Here is a 16,320-nt window from a genome sequence, read left to right as displayed (position 1 = left end):
CCGCTGCTTTGTTTTGTCCCTCCCCTCCCCACAAGTTAGACATTGTCGGTCTCGCCCACTGCAATTCGGGCTCCTCAGCGACAGGGCTCTGTGTGTGTGTCCTTCCCACCGTCTCAGCACCAAGAAGAGGCCTGACATACATCATAACTGGTGATGAGTGAATGCCCTCTTCCAGCCCTCTTCCCTGGAAACAACCGAGAAAAAGCAGAGTAACCGTGAAGAGGAAAAGAGAGAAACGGAGAAGTATCCAAATTCCAGCCAGCCGCTCAGCCCAGGAGCATCCCCACCCCTCCCCGTTTCTCCCTCTGCCCTTCGCCCTTCTGTATCCCAAATGCCACTGCCACATCCCACAGACAGTCCACATCCCCAGCTTATATCAGTTGACAGACGGGGCCCCGCTCTATTCATGTGGCACCTCACCTCCCTCCACCTTACTGGAGCCACTTTTAGCTTCCTGCACACATCCCTGCTAGGAACAGCGCCCGGGGCTGAGCTTCGAGGGGAGACGAGATGAGCAGGGGCAGGAAGGCACAGAGCTCCAGATGGGGAGGATTGGGGGACCCCCTTGTGCAGCCTGGGGCCTGACACAGCTGGGCACAGGAAGCCAGAGCAATGAGAGAACTCCTACTCATGCTGTAAAACATCACACAAATGTCCCCTCTTGTATAAAGCCTGACATCACCAGGCAATGTCTTGCCTTTGCCTCAAGGGCCCCCAGCCCAGAGGTTTCTCCCTCTGTCCCAGTCCTGACAACACAGGGCTAGGGGTGTCTGTGTCTCCCAGCCTGGGAGCACCCGGAAGGCCACGCCTGGGTCCTCCGCACGGCCCGGCACAAAGACAGAAGCTGTATCCCTGCAGCCCCCCACAGCCTCCCTCCTAGATAGTAACTCCACGTCCCCGTGCCCTTCCTTGGGGAACCAGCTGTAGGCTAGATGCAGGCAGGGGTGGAAGTTCATGCTCAAGTCTACCCACTTCCTGATTAGCTGTTGTTAGAGCCTCACTGGGGACCCTGACTGCCTGCCAGCCTGGGGCCAGACGGGACAACGTTTGGCTGGAAGCTGGGAGGTAAGCAAATATAGGCAAATCTGGGATGGCCTGTGGCCAGAGGGGCTGGGCCTCAGGAGTTCCCTCACCCTTACAGGAAGCCCTGCCTAGGCTAAGGAGGGTGGGCCACCCACCTCTCCCACCCCATGGCCCTGTCCCTGGGGAATGCCCCCTGGGACCCTCCCCCTCCCCCCCCCCCCCCCCCCCCCCCCCCCCCCCCGCCATGGGCCCAGTCCCCTAGCACATGCACATGGCCTCTCGGACCAGAGAAAAGGCCCCAGAACAATGAAACAATGCACAGATCCCAGCACAAAGCTTTCATTCCAGAGTGGAGCCTGAGGGCCAGAGGCCAGGGTCCCCTCAGACTCCCAGGGCAGGTGAGGCAACCAGAGCCCCCAGACCCCAGCACGCACGGCCTCCACCCTGCACCCAGGAGACCACAGCGGCCCAGAGAAGGTGCTACAGACAATGGCCCCAGTCACGTTATCTCCTCCACCCCCACCACATTCAAATAGGGATTTGAATACGTTTCCTGAGCCTGGCAGGGCCAGCTCAGTCCATCCACCCTCCCCGGACCTGGGCCCTTGCAGAAAGCCCTACAGAGAAAGGGCAGCTGTTTCTAGGCTCCAAGACCCCAGGATCCACTCTCGGGCTCAGGACCAGGGGCTTTTCTCAATGCCACCTAGGGATGGAGAGAGCTAGGAAGACCAGAGCCTAGGGGCCCACAGCCCCCCACCCACCCCATGCGCCCCACACGCCCCCAGGCCCAGGCAGGAAGCGAAGGGGAAGAAGATGTGAGGGGAAGGAAGGGGCCCAGGCCCGGGAGGAGGAGACACATGTGGGGGAAGAAGTTGGTGGAGGCCCCTCCCCCAAAGGCAGAAGTGGGGGGGATGTCAAAGGAGGCCAAAACCTCAGGCACCCCATTGGACACCTGGGAGTTCCCAGGTGTCCCTCGATAACCCCCACACAGCCCCACCTGGGCTTGAACCTCAGTGGACTCAGTCCGGGACCCGAGAGCGTTACCCCCGAGTTTGCTAGTTCTCAGCCTGGACGTGCACTAACTCAGAGCCTGTTAACCCACTCCTGTTAACCTTGGGTGAAATACCCCAGAATCTCAGAGTTTACCGCCCCCTCCAGCCGCCCCCCATCCTCCCCTCCACGCCAGCCCCAGAGCTGGGAGTATATTCCCTTCCATGTCACAAGCCCAGAGTTTCAGTGCCTTACCCCTCCCGGTGCCAGCCCAGGGTGCACCCCCCCCCCCACTCCCAGCCCTTGGCTCACCTGAGACATCTGGGGGCGCAGGTTGACCTCACGCAGGTTGATGGCGTGGGGCAGCAGGTTGTTGAGCAGCTGGCACAGAAGGACGCCATCCCGCAGGGCCTGTGCCAGCTCGCACACCTGGGCCCCATCCCAGGTCACGCGGTGGCTGGGGGGCAGCACCCGGCACTGGATCAGCCAGTGGGTGCACTGGCGCCACAGCTCCATGGTTGCTGCCTCGCCGGGCGGCCCGCGCCCTCGCGGCCTCCACCGCCTGCCTGCCTGCCTATGCTAGCCGGCTACCACTTCCTCTTTGCCTGTAACTGTCGCCCCGGAGGGGGTAGAGGAGGAGGAGCCATGGGGGGGCGGGGCGGGGAGAGGCGGGAGCATCAGCAGTCGGGCCTCCCCTGCACAGGACTCTTTTCCCGCTCAACACAGCGCACCTAGGAGTGGGGGGCTGCTGCTGGAGCTCCTGAGGCCTGATGCCTTCCGCCACATCCAACCCACGAGCAGTAACCCCCCGGGGCAAAATACTCAAAATCTGCTCTCTTCTGAACCCTCTCTCTTCTGCCTCCACTCTGGCTTGGCCCCCCCAACATCCTAGCTTGAATCAACACATTCCCCCTCCACCCTGGTCCCCAGGCTCCCCACCTGCCCCCCCCCCCCCCGCACACACACACAGTCTATCCTCCCCACAGAGGAGCACACCTGTGAGCACCCGGGTCAAGTCGTGATGCCCCCGTTCTTACAGCCCACCTCCCTGCAGCCAACGAGGCCCCAAATGACACATCCCTGTACCCCTCCTTGCCCTCATGTCTCCCACTCACCACCTTCCCTCAGTCAGCCTGCCCCGGCCACGCAGGCCTCCTCACTGTTTCTCCAACACATGAGGCCACCGCAGAATTTTGCCTCCAAATCCTGCCACGGGGCCTTTGCACATGCTGCTCCCCCTGCCTGAGGCAAGCAACTTCATGGCTAGCTCCCTCGCCTCCAGCAGTTCTTGACTCCATGTCACCCTCTTAGGAAATCTTCCCAAATCTCTCCATTTTAAAGCACAGCCTTTCTTTCCCACTTCCCCGCGTTAAGCCCTGACCACCATCCGACAAACCTGACATCTTATACACTTGTTTCTTTGTTGCCTATTTAGAAATGTGTCTCATTTGTTCCCACGGAAGCTTTTTTTCTTTCTTTCTTTTTTTTTTTTTTTTGGCTCCACCTCTGACGTTTATCCCAAGCTCGTGCATATACTGCCATGGCCCCGGCCCCCACCATCTTTTTCCTTGTAGACATCGATGGTGTTGTTCGTTAGTCTATTCGTTTACCAAACACTTACCATCTTCATAGCCTTTATCTCCACCTGAAAACATCTCGTCTACAAGGTCTCTCTGAGTAAACTCGACTCCCCTCTCCCGCCCATCTCACAGGCACGCCCCTCAGATTTTCTTTTTTTAATTCTTCCAACCACTAGGGGGCGCTAGACTCCCACACTGGACAACCACCCCCCGCCCCGCTCTACTCTCTGCACCGAAACTAGGCGGGAGGGGGTCAAGGAAAAAAACGCTCCCCTCAGCTCCTCCTCCGCAGCCTCGAGTCTCTTCCACATTTCGCTGAGGGGGAAGCCAAGCCTGGAAATCACCAGCTTGGCGATCCCGCAGGCACCGAAACTTTTCATCCCCAAGCGTCCTTGGCGCTCTACGACTTAATTTCCTCATCTGTAAAATGGGTGATGGTAACCTTCACCGTTGAGAATTATGGTAGGGATCAGAGATGGTGGGGCTGGGCTGCACGGATGAAAGCGAGGAGGACAGGATGGCGCTCCAGGGCTCGGGGTATGAATCCCACCTCCGCCACTCGCAAGCCGGGTCAACCTGGGCAAATGGCTTGGCTGCCTCGCGCCTCAGTTTCTGCATCTGGAAAATGGGGGTGATGAAAATTAGTACCTCCTTCACTGACAGGTCTATGTGAAAATTAAATGCGTTGAAGCAGGTCAGGCAAGCAGAACAGTCCTGGCATACAGTAAGCGCTCAGTAAGTGTTAGTTGCGGCTAGTGCTTTCAAAACTGCTATTATTGTGAGCTCTCAATAAACGTGGCTAGAGCGTCCTTCCTCTTGTTCCAAATCTTTCCGTGCTTGCTCCAAGCATCACGATGGAAGCCCCCCTCCCACCTCCTTCCTCCCACCAGGGAAACCACCTGAACGTCTCCCCCCCCATGAGCCCCCAGAGTCGAGCTCCTCTCCCCTCGTGCTGTTACTGGTGGAGGCTGTCGTGTTTTCCCGCATCTGTCTCCACAAAGCCCGACACCCACTGGAGTTCCCTTCCGGGAAACCCAGGGGGACGGTCTGGAGGAAGCGCACCTCTCTCTACGTCACAGCAGCCGTCGCCCCCGCGCTTAGAGTGAGCCCGTAAAGGGCCGGCCTGTCCCCCCGCGGGCCCCTGGGAGGCGAGGAGAGAGACACCCCTTACCACGTCCCTAGGGGTCAGGGACACTTGGGACCAGCCTGCGGGGAAGAGAGGAGCGGAGCTCTAAGGGGCGGGACTGGGAGAGGGAAAATGAGCGTGTGGGCGTGGCCAGCTCCTGGGGGCGGAGCGACGCCCCAGGCGGCGGGGCCTCCTGGAAGCGGTGGACGGCGTTCCCAAGGGGGCGTGGTTTATGGGAGCGAGGGTCTCTCCGAAGGGGGCGTGGTTAGCGCCAAGAACGCCTCTGAAGGGGTGGGACGGGGAGCGGGGGCGGGGCCAGAGCCTGGAAGGCTACCGTTGGAGGCGGGGTCCTCGGGGGCGGGGCCAGGTGAATGGGCTCGGTTCCCGCCGGGCGCGGCCGTAGAAGGTTGGGCCCGCTGGGGCGGAGAGGGAGGGGCCCGGAGCCGCAGAGCTTTAGGCTTCGCCCCGGCCCCAGCCTCTCGCCAGCTCCGCGGGTCCCGGCCCAGGTGAGTGAGGGGACGCAGGTACATCCGGAATCAGGGGATTATTGGGGTGGAAGAGTCCTCTCTTTTCCAGGTGGGGCCCCCGGCCGGAAGGGAAGGTCGGGGTGTCGGTCCCCGAGCAGCCGAGGACATAGAAGGGGTCGCCGAGTGCCTGATTGGGTCGCTGTGCGTCACGCACGACCGTGTACCTGGACGTACCTGAAAGTGCTCCTCTAAGCGTGTTACCTGTGGAACACGGAAAGCCTCCAGGCTGCCACTTTGCCTGAGCAATCTTTTTAAAGCACAAACCAGATCGCGCCCTCTCTCATTTAAAACCCTTCTTTAACCCCCATTGCATCCCACTAAGATGAAAACTCCGGGTCCACCAGAATGGTCTCACGCCTGTCGACCTCGCCGCTCTCCACTTAGCTGGTTGCTCAGTGCATTTCAGCCACAGTGGCCTCTTGATGGTGTAAAATGTTAGAAGTAAGCTCCATCTACCCCCAGGCCTTTGCACCCGCTCTCCCGCCCCCCCCCCCCCCCCCGCCACCTTGACTGCCCTTTTTCCAAACCTTTGTGTAACTGTCTCCTTCCCTTTACTGAGATCTCAGCTCCAAAGTCCCTCCGTGGAGGGAGAAAGCTGCCTGACTATACACTATTTACAGTAGCTGCCTCCTCCAACCTGCTTTATCCCACTCTCCTGTTTTATCGTCTTCAGTGATTATTCTTAGACATTGTCTTCTTCATTCATTTGTGTGCTGTTTGCTGTGTGACTTGCCCACGAGGCAGCACCGGGCAGGGCCTTAGGCACATTCATCACTGTATCTCCCGGGTCTAGAACAGGTCCTGAACACAGTAAGTGCTCAGCCAATCAGCGTTTGTTCCATGTCAAGTTTGAGTACCCATGTCTATCTGTGTCCATGTGTCTGTGTGTAGGGGGCTGCCCCCCTGCATATGTGTGCACACGGGCGTGGTCTGTAGGGCATGAATAGCCCTCTTCCCTTCCCCATGGTTGACCCTACCCCACCCTCTTCCTGATTCTGCTCCCTTCTCTCCCCTGCCCAAATATCCAGAAATTATTCCAAAGGATGAAGGGCAGGAGGATGACTTAGTTGCCCTGAGTCTGACCTGTGCCCACCCTGAGCTCCTCCCTCATCCCAGCTCCCCTCCACCAAACTAGCCAGAGCTTTGTCGGTGACCAACCTGCATGCCCACTAAAGAGGGCACAAGATAGAGGGAGCTGAGGCTAGGGGAGTCGAGACAGAGGCTGGCCTGGCCCAGCTGACAAGCAGGAAGTACACAGGCATCCAGGAGGCACACCTGGCGGTTCAGGTATGCAGCACCTGGAGCCAGCTCCCTGCCCAGCTCCCCACCCCTAAAGCCACCTGGGGCAGGTCTGGGAACTTCCTGCCCGGTTCTGGCCCTCAGCCTTGCTGACTCAGGAAATGAGAATCCTGGTGCTACTTCCCTGCACAGCCAGGCGCAGGAGACCTTAGGGGTGGAGGCAGTGAGAAGCAGACCGCCTGCTTCCCTCCCACCCAGAGCAGGTTTTCTCCACCAGACTCCAGACACACAGAGCCTGAGGCCTGCACAATATCAAGGGAGCCCCAAAATGTCAGAGACCTAAATTTGGCCACAAGAATAACAAAGCGTATGGGCTCCAAAATGTAAGAATCTGCAAAGGCAAAATTGCTGTTTGCTGACATTTCTACAAAATGTGACGTTTTATTGTCCTTGAAAATGGTATTATGTTGGAGAGGGGCCTGGCCAGCTCAGTCAGAGGAGTGTGCAATTCTTGATCTCAGGGTCGTGAGTTCGAGCCCCACATTGGGTGTAAAGATAATAATAATGACAACAATAATAATAATAATAAAATTTAAGGGGCACCGGGGCGCCTGGGTGGCGCAGTCGGTTAAGCGTCCGACTTCAGCCAGGTCACGATCTCGCGGTCCGTGAGTTCGAGCCCCGCGTCGGGCTCTGGGCTGATGGCTCAGAGCCTGGAGCCTGCTTCCGATTCTGTGTCTCCCTCTCTCTCTGCCCCTCCCCCGTTCATGTTCTGTCTCTCTCTGTCCCAAAAATAAATAAACGTTGAAAAAAAAAATTAAAAAAAAAATTTAAGGGGCACCGGGGTGGCTTAGTGGTTGACTCTTGATTTCAGCTCAGGTCATGATCTCACAGTCATGAGATTGAGCCCTGCGTCCAGCTCCCTGTTGGGTGTGGAGCCTGCTTAAGTTTCTCTCTCTCCCTCTGCCCCTCTCCCGCTCACATTCACTCTCTCTCTCTCTCTTGCAGAATACAAGAATGCATACATAAAGTTTTTAAAAATGGTGTGACATGGGAAAGCCATGTATGGGTCAGATGTTCCTACATCCTAAGAATTCTTGAGTGTGCACATAGATGGCTAAGAAGCAATAGATTAACAACATAGATTCCCTCTGGCCTGGAATGTTCTTTCACCTGGCTCGCTCCCTCAAAATCCTCCCAGTTGGTACTAACTGAGACCCTCCCAGGCCACCCTATGGAAAACCTTATCTCCACCCCTTGTAACTTCATATCCCATCCCTGGCTTTATTTTTCTGCTTATCTCTTTGTAATCTATCTACTCCGTCATCTACTTATTTATTTTCTTTAAAATATTTTTGGGGCGCCTGGGTGGCGCAGTCGGTTAAGCGTCCGACTTCAGCCAGGTCACGATCTCGCGGTCCGTGAGTTCGAGCCCCGCATCAGGCTCAGGGCTGACGGCTCAGAGCCTGGAGCCTGCTTCTGATTCTGTGTCTCCCTCTCTCTCTGCCCCTCCCCCGTTCATGCTCTGTCTCTCTCTGTCCCAAAAATAAATAAAAGTTGAAAAAAAATTTTTTTTAAATATTTTTTTAATGTTTATTTATTTTTGAGAGAGAGAGAATGCATGTCGGGGAGGGGCAGAAAGAGAGGGAGACACAGAATCCGAAGCAAGCTCCAGGCTCTGAGCCATCAGCCCAGAGCCCGACGTGGGGCTCGAACTCACGAACCGCGAGATCATGCCCTGAGCCGAAGTCGGACGCCTAACCGACTGAGCCACCCAGGTGCCCTACTTACTTATTTTCTTAGTTGCTCTCTGCCCCACTAGAACAGCAACTCCCCAAGGATGCTCCTGTCTAGTTCCTGCTGGGCCTCTAGTGCCTAGCGTATGTACCTGGCACACAGTGAGTGCCCCATAGATATTAGTTTGAGTGAAATAGTTAATGACATTTCTGTAAAATGTCATCTGCATGAAAATCGCATTACAGGGGCTCCTGGATGGCTCAGTCAGTTAAGCGTCAGATTCTTGGTTTTGGCTCAGGTCATGATCTCACGGTTCAGTTCCTGGATCGAGCCACGCACTGTCTCTCTCAAAACAAACAAACAAACAAACAAACATTCTTTAAAAATTGCATTACATTTGAAGGCAATGTCTAGGTCTTCTCCCTTTGCAAGAACACCAGTGAATGCACAACTGTTTGCATGAGATCACAGCCAATTCTAAGTTAATCTTAATCATAGCCCAATTATATGTATCTACCATATATATAGGTATACATATAAGTACACACATATATAAACAAAATCTGCTGTGTGTATATATATATATATTTTGACTGAATAACTTGTTTAATTTAGACTATGGCTATATTATATATATACAGAGAGAGAGAGAGTTGCATTGTAAGGTTTGAGGACCATGGAAGGGCTGACCTGGCCACTAAGGAAGTTTAGGAGGAAGGAATAATTATCCCCATTTTACAGATGTGGAAGACTGAGGACGGTTGCAAGTACAGAGTTCAGCCCTTGTACCCTCTGCCCCCAAGAGCTCCATGCAGGTGCCACAGGATGGAGAAGACTTCGCCAGCCAGCCCTGGTACCACGGCCCCCTGTCCCGTCAGGTACCTCTGCTTCCTGTAGAGCCTCAGGACCGTCTGATGGGGAGCCTCTCCCGCCCTGACTTGCTGGGGATTCCTGGGTCCTGGATGAGGGACTTATGGTCAAGGTCTATGGGAAGAGGTGGCTGAGGGTCTGGGGACTGTCTTGAAGTTTGGTTGGTATCATGCCACTCCTTACTACATAAATGACCATTTTCTCTGGGATGATATGGACAAGGGTGACAGAGATTAAGTGGGTCCTAATGCTCCCCCCCCCTCCCCCCGCCCTCAGTCCGACTCCTTGGCTTTTTGCTTGTCTTTCCCTCTGGGTCCCGAGTACCTGTGGCCACCAAGACCCTATTTCCCTCTTTTATTACCTTCACTGATTACTCTTGGACAATTCGCGTGTGCTTGCCTCTCGTGTATCTTGCCCACCAGACGGCGCAGGGCAGGGCCTTGGTCTCACTCATCCCTGTGTTTCCAGGGTCTAGGACAGGTCCTGGCACACGGTGAGTGCTCAATCAGTATTGAGCAGTCACAGCATCTCCCTCTCAACCCAAGTCTCCCCAACCCTCATCCCCAACTCATTTGTCACCCTCGGGAGTCCTGGGACCCTGGGCATCCAGTCAAATTGTGAGAGTCAGTATCGCTTAGTGGTTAAAATGCCACACCCTGGAGCCAGACCTCCTGGATTCAAACCCCAGCTGTGTGACCTTGAGCAAGGTATTTGACCTGTCTGGGCCTCAGTTTCCCCACATATGAAATGGGAGTAATGGTATCTACTGCTGAACCTTGGTAAAGGCTTAAATGAGTTCATATGCCTACAGCATGTAGCCTGATCCATAGTAAGGGCTATATGTGCGTCCACTGTATTTATCGTTCAGTCCCCAGCCCCTGTCCCCAACTCTGCTTTGCCTCCCCCTCTGGTGTCATGGCCCCCAGCCCCTATTGTGGTACCAGCCACCATGGCTGGCATGAGACCGCTTAAAACTTTTAATAAAGGAGGATTTCCAGGCCACAGTCAGTTTGGAAGGATCCAGCTAATGGCATTTTTGTTTGAAGCCACGTTTGGTTACCAAGCCTAGTGCATTTACTCAGGTTGAAAGCTGCTTTGGTCAATGTCAGCCAGCACTACGAGGTGGTTGAGGAGTGGGGAGTGCGGAGCTCCAGAAATCGGTCAGGATCCGGGCTCTTTCCATCTTGTGTTTCCTCCTTCCACCAGGGCTTTGGGGACATTCCCTGACATGTAGGGGCCAGAACCTGCAGGATTGTGCAGGAGGGGCTTGTGAGCCAGGTCTGGACGTTCCCAGCTGCACTTCTGCCCTCCTCCTATTGGCCAGATCATATCGAATGATGACAAGCTGCAAAGGAGCCTGGGAAATGTACTCCAGAGGGGTGCCCCTGAGAAAAGGGGGGGATGGTTTGGTGTAAAACTACCCCATCCCTGGGGTGGCTTTTCTTGGGTGGGGGCTGGGGGTGAGGCATCACCATTAATTGCTGATCTGGGCTCATGCCTAAGCCCCCTGCCCCCTGTCCTCCTTCCCCAGAAGGCTGAGGCCCTCCTTCAGCAAGATGGAGACTTCTTGGTTCGTGCCTCCGGGTCCCGTGGGGGCCACCCAGTGATCTCCTGCCGCTGGCAGGGCTCAGCCCTGCACTTTGAGGTGCTCCGTGTGGCCCTGCGTCCCCGACCAGGCCGACCCACAGCCCTCTTTCAGCTGGAGGATGAGCGTTTCCCAAGCCTGACCTCCCTGGTTCTCAGCTATGTGACCGGGCAACGTCCGCTCTCCCAGGCCACCGGGGCTGTGGCCTCCAGGCCCGTGATACGTCAAGGACCTATTCGACGCAGCTTTAGTGAGGACACCCTCCGCGGCAGCCCAGCTCTGGAAGAGTTGCCCAGGTAATCACAGGCTCCCTACTTCTCAGATGACATCCAGTTCCCCCCAGAGTTCCTCTACCTGGGCACTAACCGCTATTGACATTTAGGGCCGGATCACTCTTGCCTGTGGGGGGTTGTCCTGTGCATCGTAGGATGTTGAACAGCATCCCTGGCCTCTGTCTACGGGGCGCCCATGGAATCTTCTCCACCCCACCCCCTAGTTGCCACAGCGAAAAAAAATGTCTCCTGACCCTGTGAAGTGTCCCCTGTGGGTAGGATATCCTGGTTGAGGTCCACTGATCCTGAATGAGTGGATATAGGGTTTTCTGGGCATCAGTGGGGGCTGCCCTGCTCAGGGTGGGACTACATGTCTCCCTCATCTCTGTCCCCCAGGACTAGAAAGTGGAGTGACAGTCAGCCTGCGGGGCTGGAGCACATGGGGCGGTCAAGAGAAGATCACTGTGGACCAGGTAAGGGTCCACCAGGACAGCACATGGCTCAGAGATGGCTGTGCCACTCACTGCCTGAGTGATATTGGGCAAGTGACTTAACCTCTTGGAAAATGGGGACAATAATGCTTTCAAAATTGTCATGGTGATTAACAAATACACAGGAACTTTGTGAGGGCTTTAAAATGTGGGTTTATGATTATTCCCAGAAGCTCTGTGCGCTCTGACCGTGGCTGACCTCTCTAATAACTCCTGCCACACCCCTTCCTCACTCCAGCCACACCGTCTTGTTGCTGCCTCAGGATCTTTGCACTTGCTATCCTCACCACGGGAAAGCCCATCCCCCTAATCTTTTCCTGACTGACTTCTCATTTAACTTGGTTTCTCGAAGCAGCTGACCCTAACCGTCCAACCTACGATTCTCCTTGCGGCTTGTCTGTCCCATCTGTCCTGCCTCCCCCCATTCAACATGAGCCCTCACTGCATGCCAGCCACTGGGCTAAATGCTGAGATATATCACTCAACAAGAAAGACAGAGATCTCTGCACAGGTGGTGCCAGCATCCCATTAAAGGAAGATGGACATTGACAACAAAAATGAGTCAAGTTGGGGTAAACTTAACAGTGAAACAGGGAGATTGGGAGGAGAGGGATGAGAGTATTACAGTTTTAAGTAGTAGTCCGGACAGGCCCCGTGGAGAAAGATTTGAAGGTGGTGAAGGAAGAAATGATGTGACTATCTGGAGGTAAGAGTGGCCCAGGGAGAAGGAACAGCCAGTGGGGTGTCTGGGTGTCTCAGTCGGTTAAGCATCCGACTCTTGATTTCGGTTCAGATCATGATCTCATGGTTTGTGAGTTCAAGCCCTTCATCGGGCTCTGGGCTGACAGCATGGAGCCTGCTTGGGATTCTCGCTCTCCCTCTGTCTCTCAAAATAAATAAATAAACTTAAAAAAAAAAAAAAGGTAGGAAGAGCCAGTGCAAAGGTCCTGGGGCCAAAACAAGAGTTTGAACTGTTGATTCAGCCAAAAGGAGGTGAGTATAGCTGAACCATCTGAGATTCAGATATCAGGGGCCGTTTTTGGCTACTGTGAGAACTTTGGCCTTTACTCAGAGTGAGCTAGAACCATGGGAAGGTTTTGGGCCCCTATAAGAGGGTCTACGTATATGCTTGGCAAATACAGAGCCTCCCAAAAGTCTGGGTGCAGCTTTAAGTTCTAATAACCTCAGAAGTAGACATGACAGAAGCTTAACAAAAGACATCATTTGAAAGTTTGATCAACTCTGTGTCTTTGGTGCTTTTGTCGTTTTGTGAATTTTGAAGAATTGTTTCTGTTTTAGTTTTGTATGTGCTTCCCATCTTTAACCAGAGGGCCAAAACCAAAATAATTCAAGTCAAGTTTAAACCATAGTATTCAGAATTCATACATAAGTGTCAAAGAGAGTTCATTTTCAAACCATTGGTAAGTGTATCGCATTTAGATCAATGAAGTTTTTAAGTTCAAACCCACCCCAAGATACCTAGTATTGACTACATGAACCAAGAGGGCCCCAGCTATCTTCTCTGTGTACCCCCTTCACTCCCTCTTGTTTGACCCCTAGAAGCCTCAGCCATGCCCATGTGTGCCCTCCCTCGGATGGGTAGTGACCCCGTGTTGCTAAAGACCCCAGCTCCCCTGGGGTCCGTTGCTGACAGCCTCCGGGCCTCCGATGGGCAGCTTCATGCCAAGGCACCAACCAAGCCACCTCGAACACCCTCGCTGGTGCTGCGTGATGCGTCTGGACGCCCCCCAACGTACTGTGAGCTGGTGCCCCGAGTGCCCAGTGCCCAAGGAACACCCCCTGGCCACAGCAGCCCGGAGACAGAGGCCCCATGGTGGGAAGCTGAAGAGGAAGAGGAGGAAGAGAGTAGAAGTTTTGCAAGACCACAGGCTGAGGTCTCTTTCTGCCCCCCTAACAACCCCTCCTGCCTGCTGGGCCCCCAGAATCGGCCCCTGGAACCCAGAGTCCTGAGTACTCTCCGTGGCCTTTTCCTGGAGCACCATCCTGGGAGCACTGCCCTCCACCTATTATTGGTGGACTGTCAGGTGGGTCACCTACCAGGTCCCTCCTCCTTAGACAGGGGCTGAAGCCAGGCCAAGGCCGAACGGCACCTCAAACCCGTATACTCATTCTGCTCAGTTGACATCCCCACTAACTCCCGCTGCCCAGGCTACAGGACTTCTAGGAGTGACCAAGGCTCAGCGGGGTGCCATGGGGGTTGCCTCTGGCCTGGAGCTGCTCACGCTTCCCCATGGGCATCGCTTGAGGTTGGAACTTCTGGAGAGGTGAGCCAGCCGCCTGGAATCCCCAGGGTCTTCAAACCTCGCCCCATTTACAGTCCCTCAGGGAGGAGGTGAGATGGGTGGACATGCCTCCCCCCCCCCTGCCCACACACACACACACACACACACACACACACACACGCCTCAGCTCCGAGTTACAAACCTCCCACTGCCCCCAGACCCTTGCCCTCCACCCCCGCAGACATGAGGCGCTGGCGCTGGCTGGGGCTCTGGCTGTGCTGGGCTGCGCAGGCCCGCTGGAGGAGCGCGCAGCCACTCTTCGGGGCCTGGTGGAGTTGGCACTGGCTCTGGGGCCAGGGGCGGCGGGGGACCTGCCTGGACTGGCCGCGGTCATGGGCGCCCTGCTCATGCCCCAGGTGCGTGGGGAGCGGAAATGAGGAAGCCTGAGTGCAGGGAAGAGGGAAGAGGAAGCATATTCAGGGCTCCTCCCCCAGGTGTCCCGGTTGGAACGCACGTGGCGCCAGCTCCGAAGGAGCCACACAGAGGCCGCGCTGGCCTTCGAGCAGGAGCTGAAGCCTCTGATGCGGGCGCTGGATGAGGGCGCTGGTGAGTGGCATCACTCGGAGGTCCACACCAACCCTTAATCGCAATCCCAATCCAGCCTTAGGCCCCGCCCCTGTTTCTGTCCTAGGCTCCGCCCCCAGTCCTAGACCACGCCCCTGGCCCGGTTGCTCTGTGTTAGGCTCGAACCCGTGTTCCTGGGCTTCTGAGGGTCCTCCTCGACTCTAGGAGGACCTAGACTCTAGTCTAGGGTCCCTCGACTCTAGGGTCCACCCTCTTCACCCTAGACCCCACTTCTGCCCCAAGCCTAGCCCAGAGCCCTTCCCGCATAGGACCCTGCGACCCCGGCGAGGTGGCGCTGCCGCACGTGGTGCCCGCGGTGCGCCTGCTGGAGGGCGAGGAACTCCCGGGGCCGCTAGACGAAAGCTGCGAGCGGCTGCTGCGTACCCTGCACCGGGCGCGTCAGATGGCTCAGGACGCGCCCAAGTTCCGCGAAGCGGCGGCCCGGCGCCTGCGAGGTGAGCTCCCCCTCTGTTCCCGGATGCCAGCGCGTCCGGACTTTCCGAGCACCCCGCATGCTCTAACTGCGTGCCCCAGAGCCTACCCGGCCAGGGACCAGAGCCTTCCGCCACGCCTCCCGGAGTCCCACCCAGACCGGGCCGACCCGGCCCCCAGGGAGTTCTCGCCCCAAGGCCGCGCGCGTCCGAGCCAACAGTGTTGACAGCAATATTGCTGTCCACCCCAAGAGAGGCCCCGGAGCCACGTCCACGGAGTCCCAGTCCCCGGCTCCCCCCTGAGATGGCCCTGCCCCCAGAGGATCTCGATCCCCCCAGTAATGCCTAGCCCTCTCCAAAATGAGTCATTTCCTTTGGTCTGGTAGAACAGCGCCCCCACTGCGCTCAGAGCCATTCCTCCCGTGCTGGGGGAGGCCCAGCCTCCAGAATCCCCACCTGAGTTACTCCCGCTTTCGCTGGCCACCTTAGCTCTCTTCTCTCCAAAAAGGCTCAACCTCCCCCAAAATGTGCCGTGCTGGGTGGCCCAGACTCCAAATCTTGCCCCCCCCCCCAGGCGGCTCCACCTCCAGGCACAGCCCCGAGGCCCCCTCCCAGCCCTCACCCCAGCATCACGCACCTGGAACAGACTGCTCCCATGCACCCTGGCGCAGTTTGTTTCCACCGAGCTCCTTAGCCACCCTACCCCGATTCCTGCAGCGACTCTGAGAGCCCCCTCCCCGCCAACCCCGCCCAGTCGCCCAGAGCTTCTGGACAGAGTCCCTCCAGGTCCCTGCTGGGAGAAAGTTCCCCTGGGAGAAGGCAGGTGCAGGGAGGGGCAAGGCTGGAGCCTGGGCCCTGCCCCCAGCCCTCCTGGCCCCGCCCCCAGGATTCCGTCCGAACCCGCAGCTGAGGGAGGCCCTGACCACAGGCTTCGTGCAAAGGCTGCTCTGGGGAAGCCGAGGCGTGGGGGCACCGCAAGCTGCACGTCTTGAGAAGTTCCAGCGCGTCCTCAGTGTCCTTTCACAGCGCCTGGAGCCGGATGGTTGAAAGCACAGACCCCCTTCTTCGCACGGGGACACCCATGCAGTTGCCCCACGCTGCTCACACAGCCAATCGCAGTGGAAACCCATTCTGCCTCACAGAAAGTGGGGGCCAGATTTGCAAGAACCCATCCTGCTCCCTAAAAGTGTACATGAATCCTAGCGTGAGGGACGGCCTCCTTCCCCCGCCCCCCCCACTAGAAGACCCAGGTGTCTGGAGGCTCTGGACCCCCTATCCCAGCCCCCACCTCCCCACACGTAACCTACAAATGGTGAACATGAGGCTTCTGATAGGACGAGAACTTGCAGAGCTCTTAGTCCGAAGCCAGAGTTCAAATGCTTTTTAAAAGCTGTGTGACTTCTAGCAAATGGCTCAGCCTCTCTGTGCCTGCCTTCAACGTAAAAGTGAGGCCGTGTACTTTCTGGGGGTTGTCATGGGGATTAAAGCTCGGGAGTTTAGGGATCACGGGTGGAGAACGCCTGGCACGCGGTGGGTGTTCAACACTGCCTTTTCTCAGTAAAGCTGCCACGAACAAACATGG

The 16,320-nt window shown here is 56.6% G+C and overlaps 2 protein-coding genes and 1 long non-coding RNA gene across 9 annotated transcripts in view; 1 reads left to right on the top strand and 2 right to left on the bottom strand.

Annotated features, from left to right (window-relative positions):
* The window catches only part of VAV1 (vav guanine nucleotide exchange factor 1), a 47,775-nt gene extending 44,899 nt beyond the window's left edge, over positions 1-2,876 (bottom strand). For 3 of the 5 annotated variants that reach the window (XM_047840182.1, XM_047840191.1, XM_047840208.1), the window contains exon 1: positions 2,326-2,876. In XM_047840182.1, coding sequence (XP_047696138.1) covers positions 2,326-2,529 — 204 coding nt within the window. In that variant the 5' untranslated portion in view covers positions 2,530-2,876. The remainder of the gene's footprint in view (positions 1-2,325) is intronic. The other 2 variants (XM_047840200.1, XM_047840217.1) reach the window with 2 other exon arrangements.
* Positions 2,877-3,734: 858 nt separating this feature from the next.
* On the bottom strand, positions 3,735-4,835 carry LOC125155211 (uncharacterized). The gene is made up of 2 exons (XR_007148090.1): positions 4,765-4,835; positions 3,735-4,211 (listed from the first exon to the last, which is right to left on the bottom strand). It is a non-coding gene; the product is annotated as an uncharacterized LOC125155211 (long non-coding RNA).
* A 265-nt stretch (positions 4,836-5,100) lies between these two features.
* On the top strand, positions 5,101-16,315 carry SH2D3A (SH2 domain containing 3A). 3 transcript variants are annotated; one of them, XM_047849410.1, is made up of 10 exons: positions 5,101-5,225; positions 8,964-9,100; positions 10,624-10,973; positions 11,346-11,422; positions 13,001-13,485; positions 13,610-13,725; positions 13,925-14,099; positions 14,178-14,289; positions 14,577-14,762; positions 15,625-16,315. In XM_047849410.1, the coding sequence occupies exons 2-10, from the start codon at positions 9,032-9,034 to the stop codon at positions 15,783-15,785; spliced, it is 1,731 nt and encodes a 576-aa protein (XP_047705366.1). In that variant the 5' UTR covers positions 5,101-5,225; positions 8,964-9,031; the 3' UTR covers positions 15,786-16,315. The 3 variants fall into 3 exon arrangements, with proteins under 3 accessions (XP_047705366.1, XP_047705365.1, XP_047705367.1); XM_047849409.1 differs by having other exon boundaries at positions 13,580-13,725; XM_047849411.1 differs by lacking the exons at positions 5,101-5,225; positions 10,624-10,973 and having other exon boundaries at positions 9,048-9,100.
* Positions 16,316-16,320: the final 5 nt, after the last annotated feature.

Source organism: Prionailurus viverrinus, chromosome A2, assembly GCF_022837055.1.
Source record: "Prionailurus viverrinus isolate Anna chromosome A2, UM_Priviv_1.0, whole genome shotgun sequence".
NCBI lineage: Eukaryota > Metazoa > Chordata > Mammalia > Carnivora > Felidae > Prionailurus > Prionailurus viverrinus.
The sequence above is the reverse complement of the archived record's forward strand: the minus strand, read 5'-3'. Positions and strand labels throughout refer to the sequence as shown.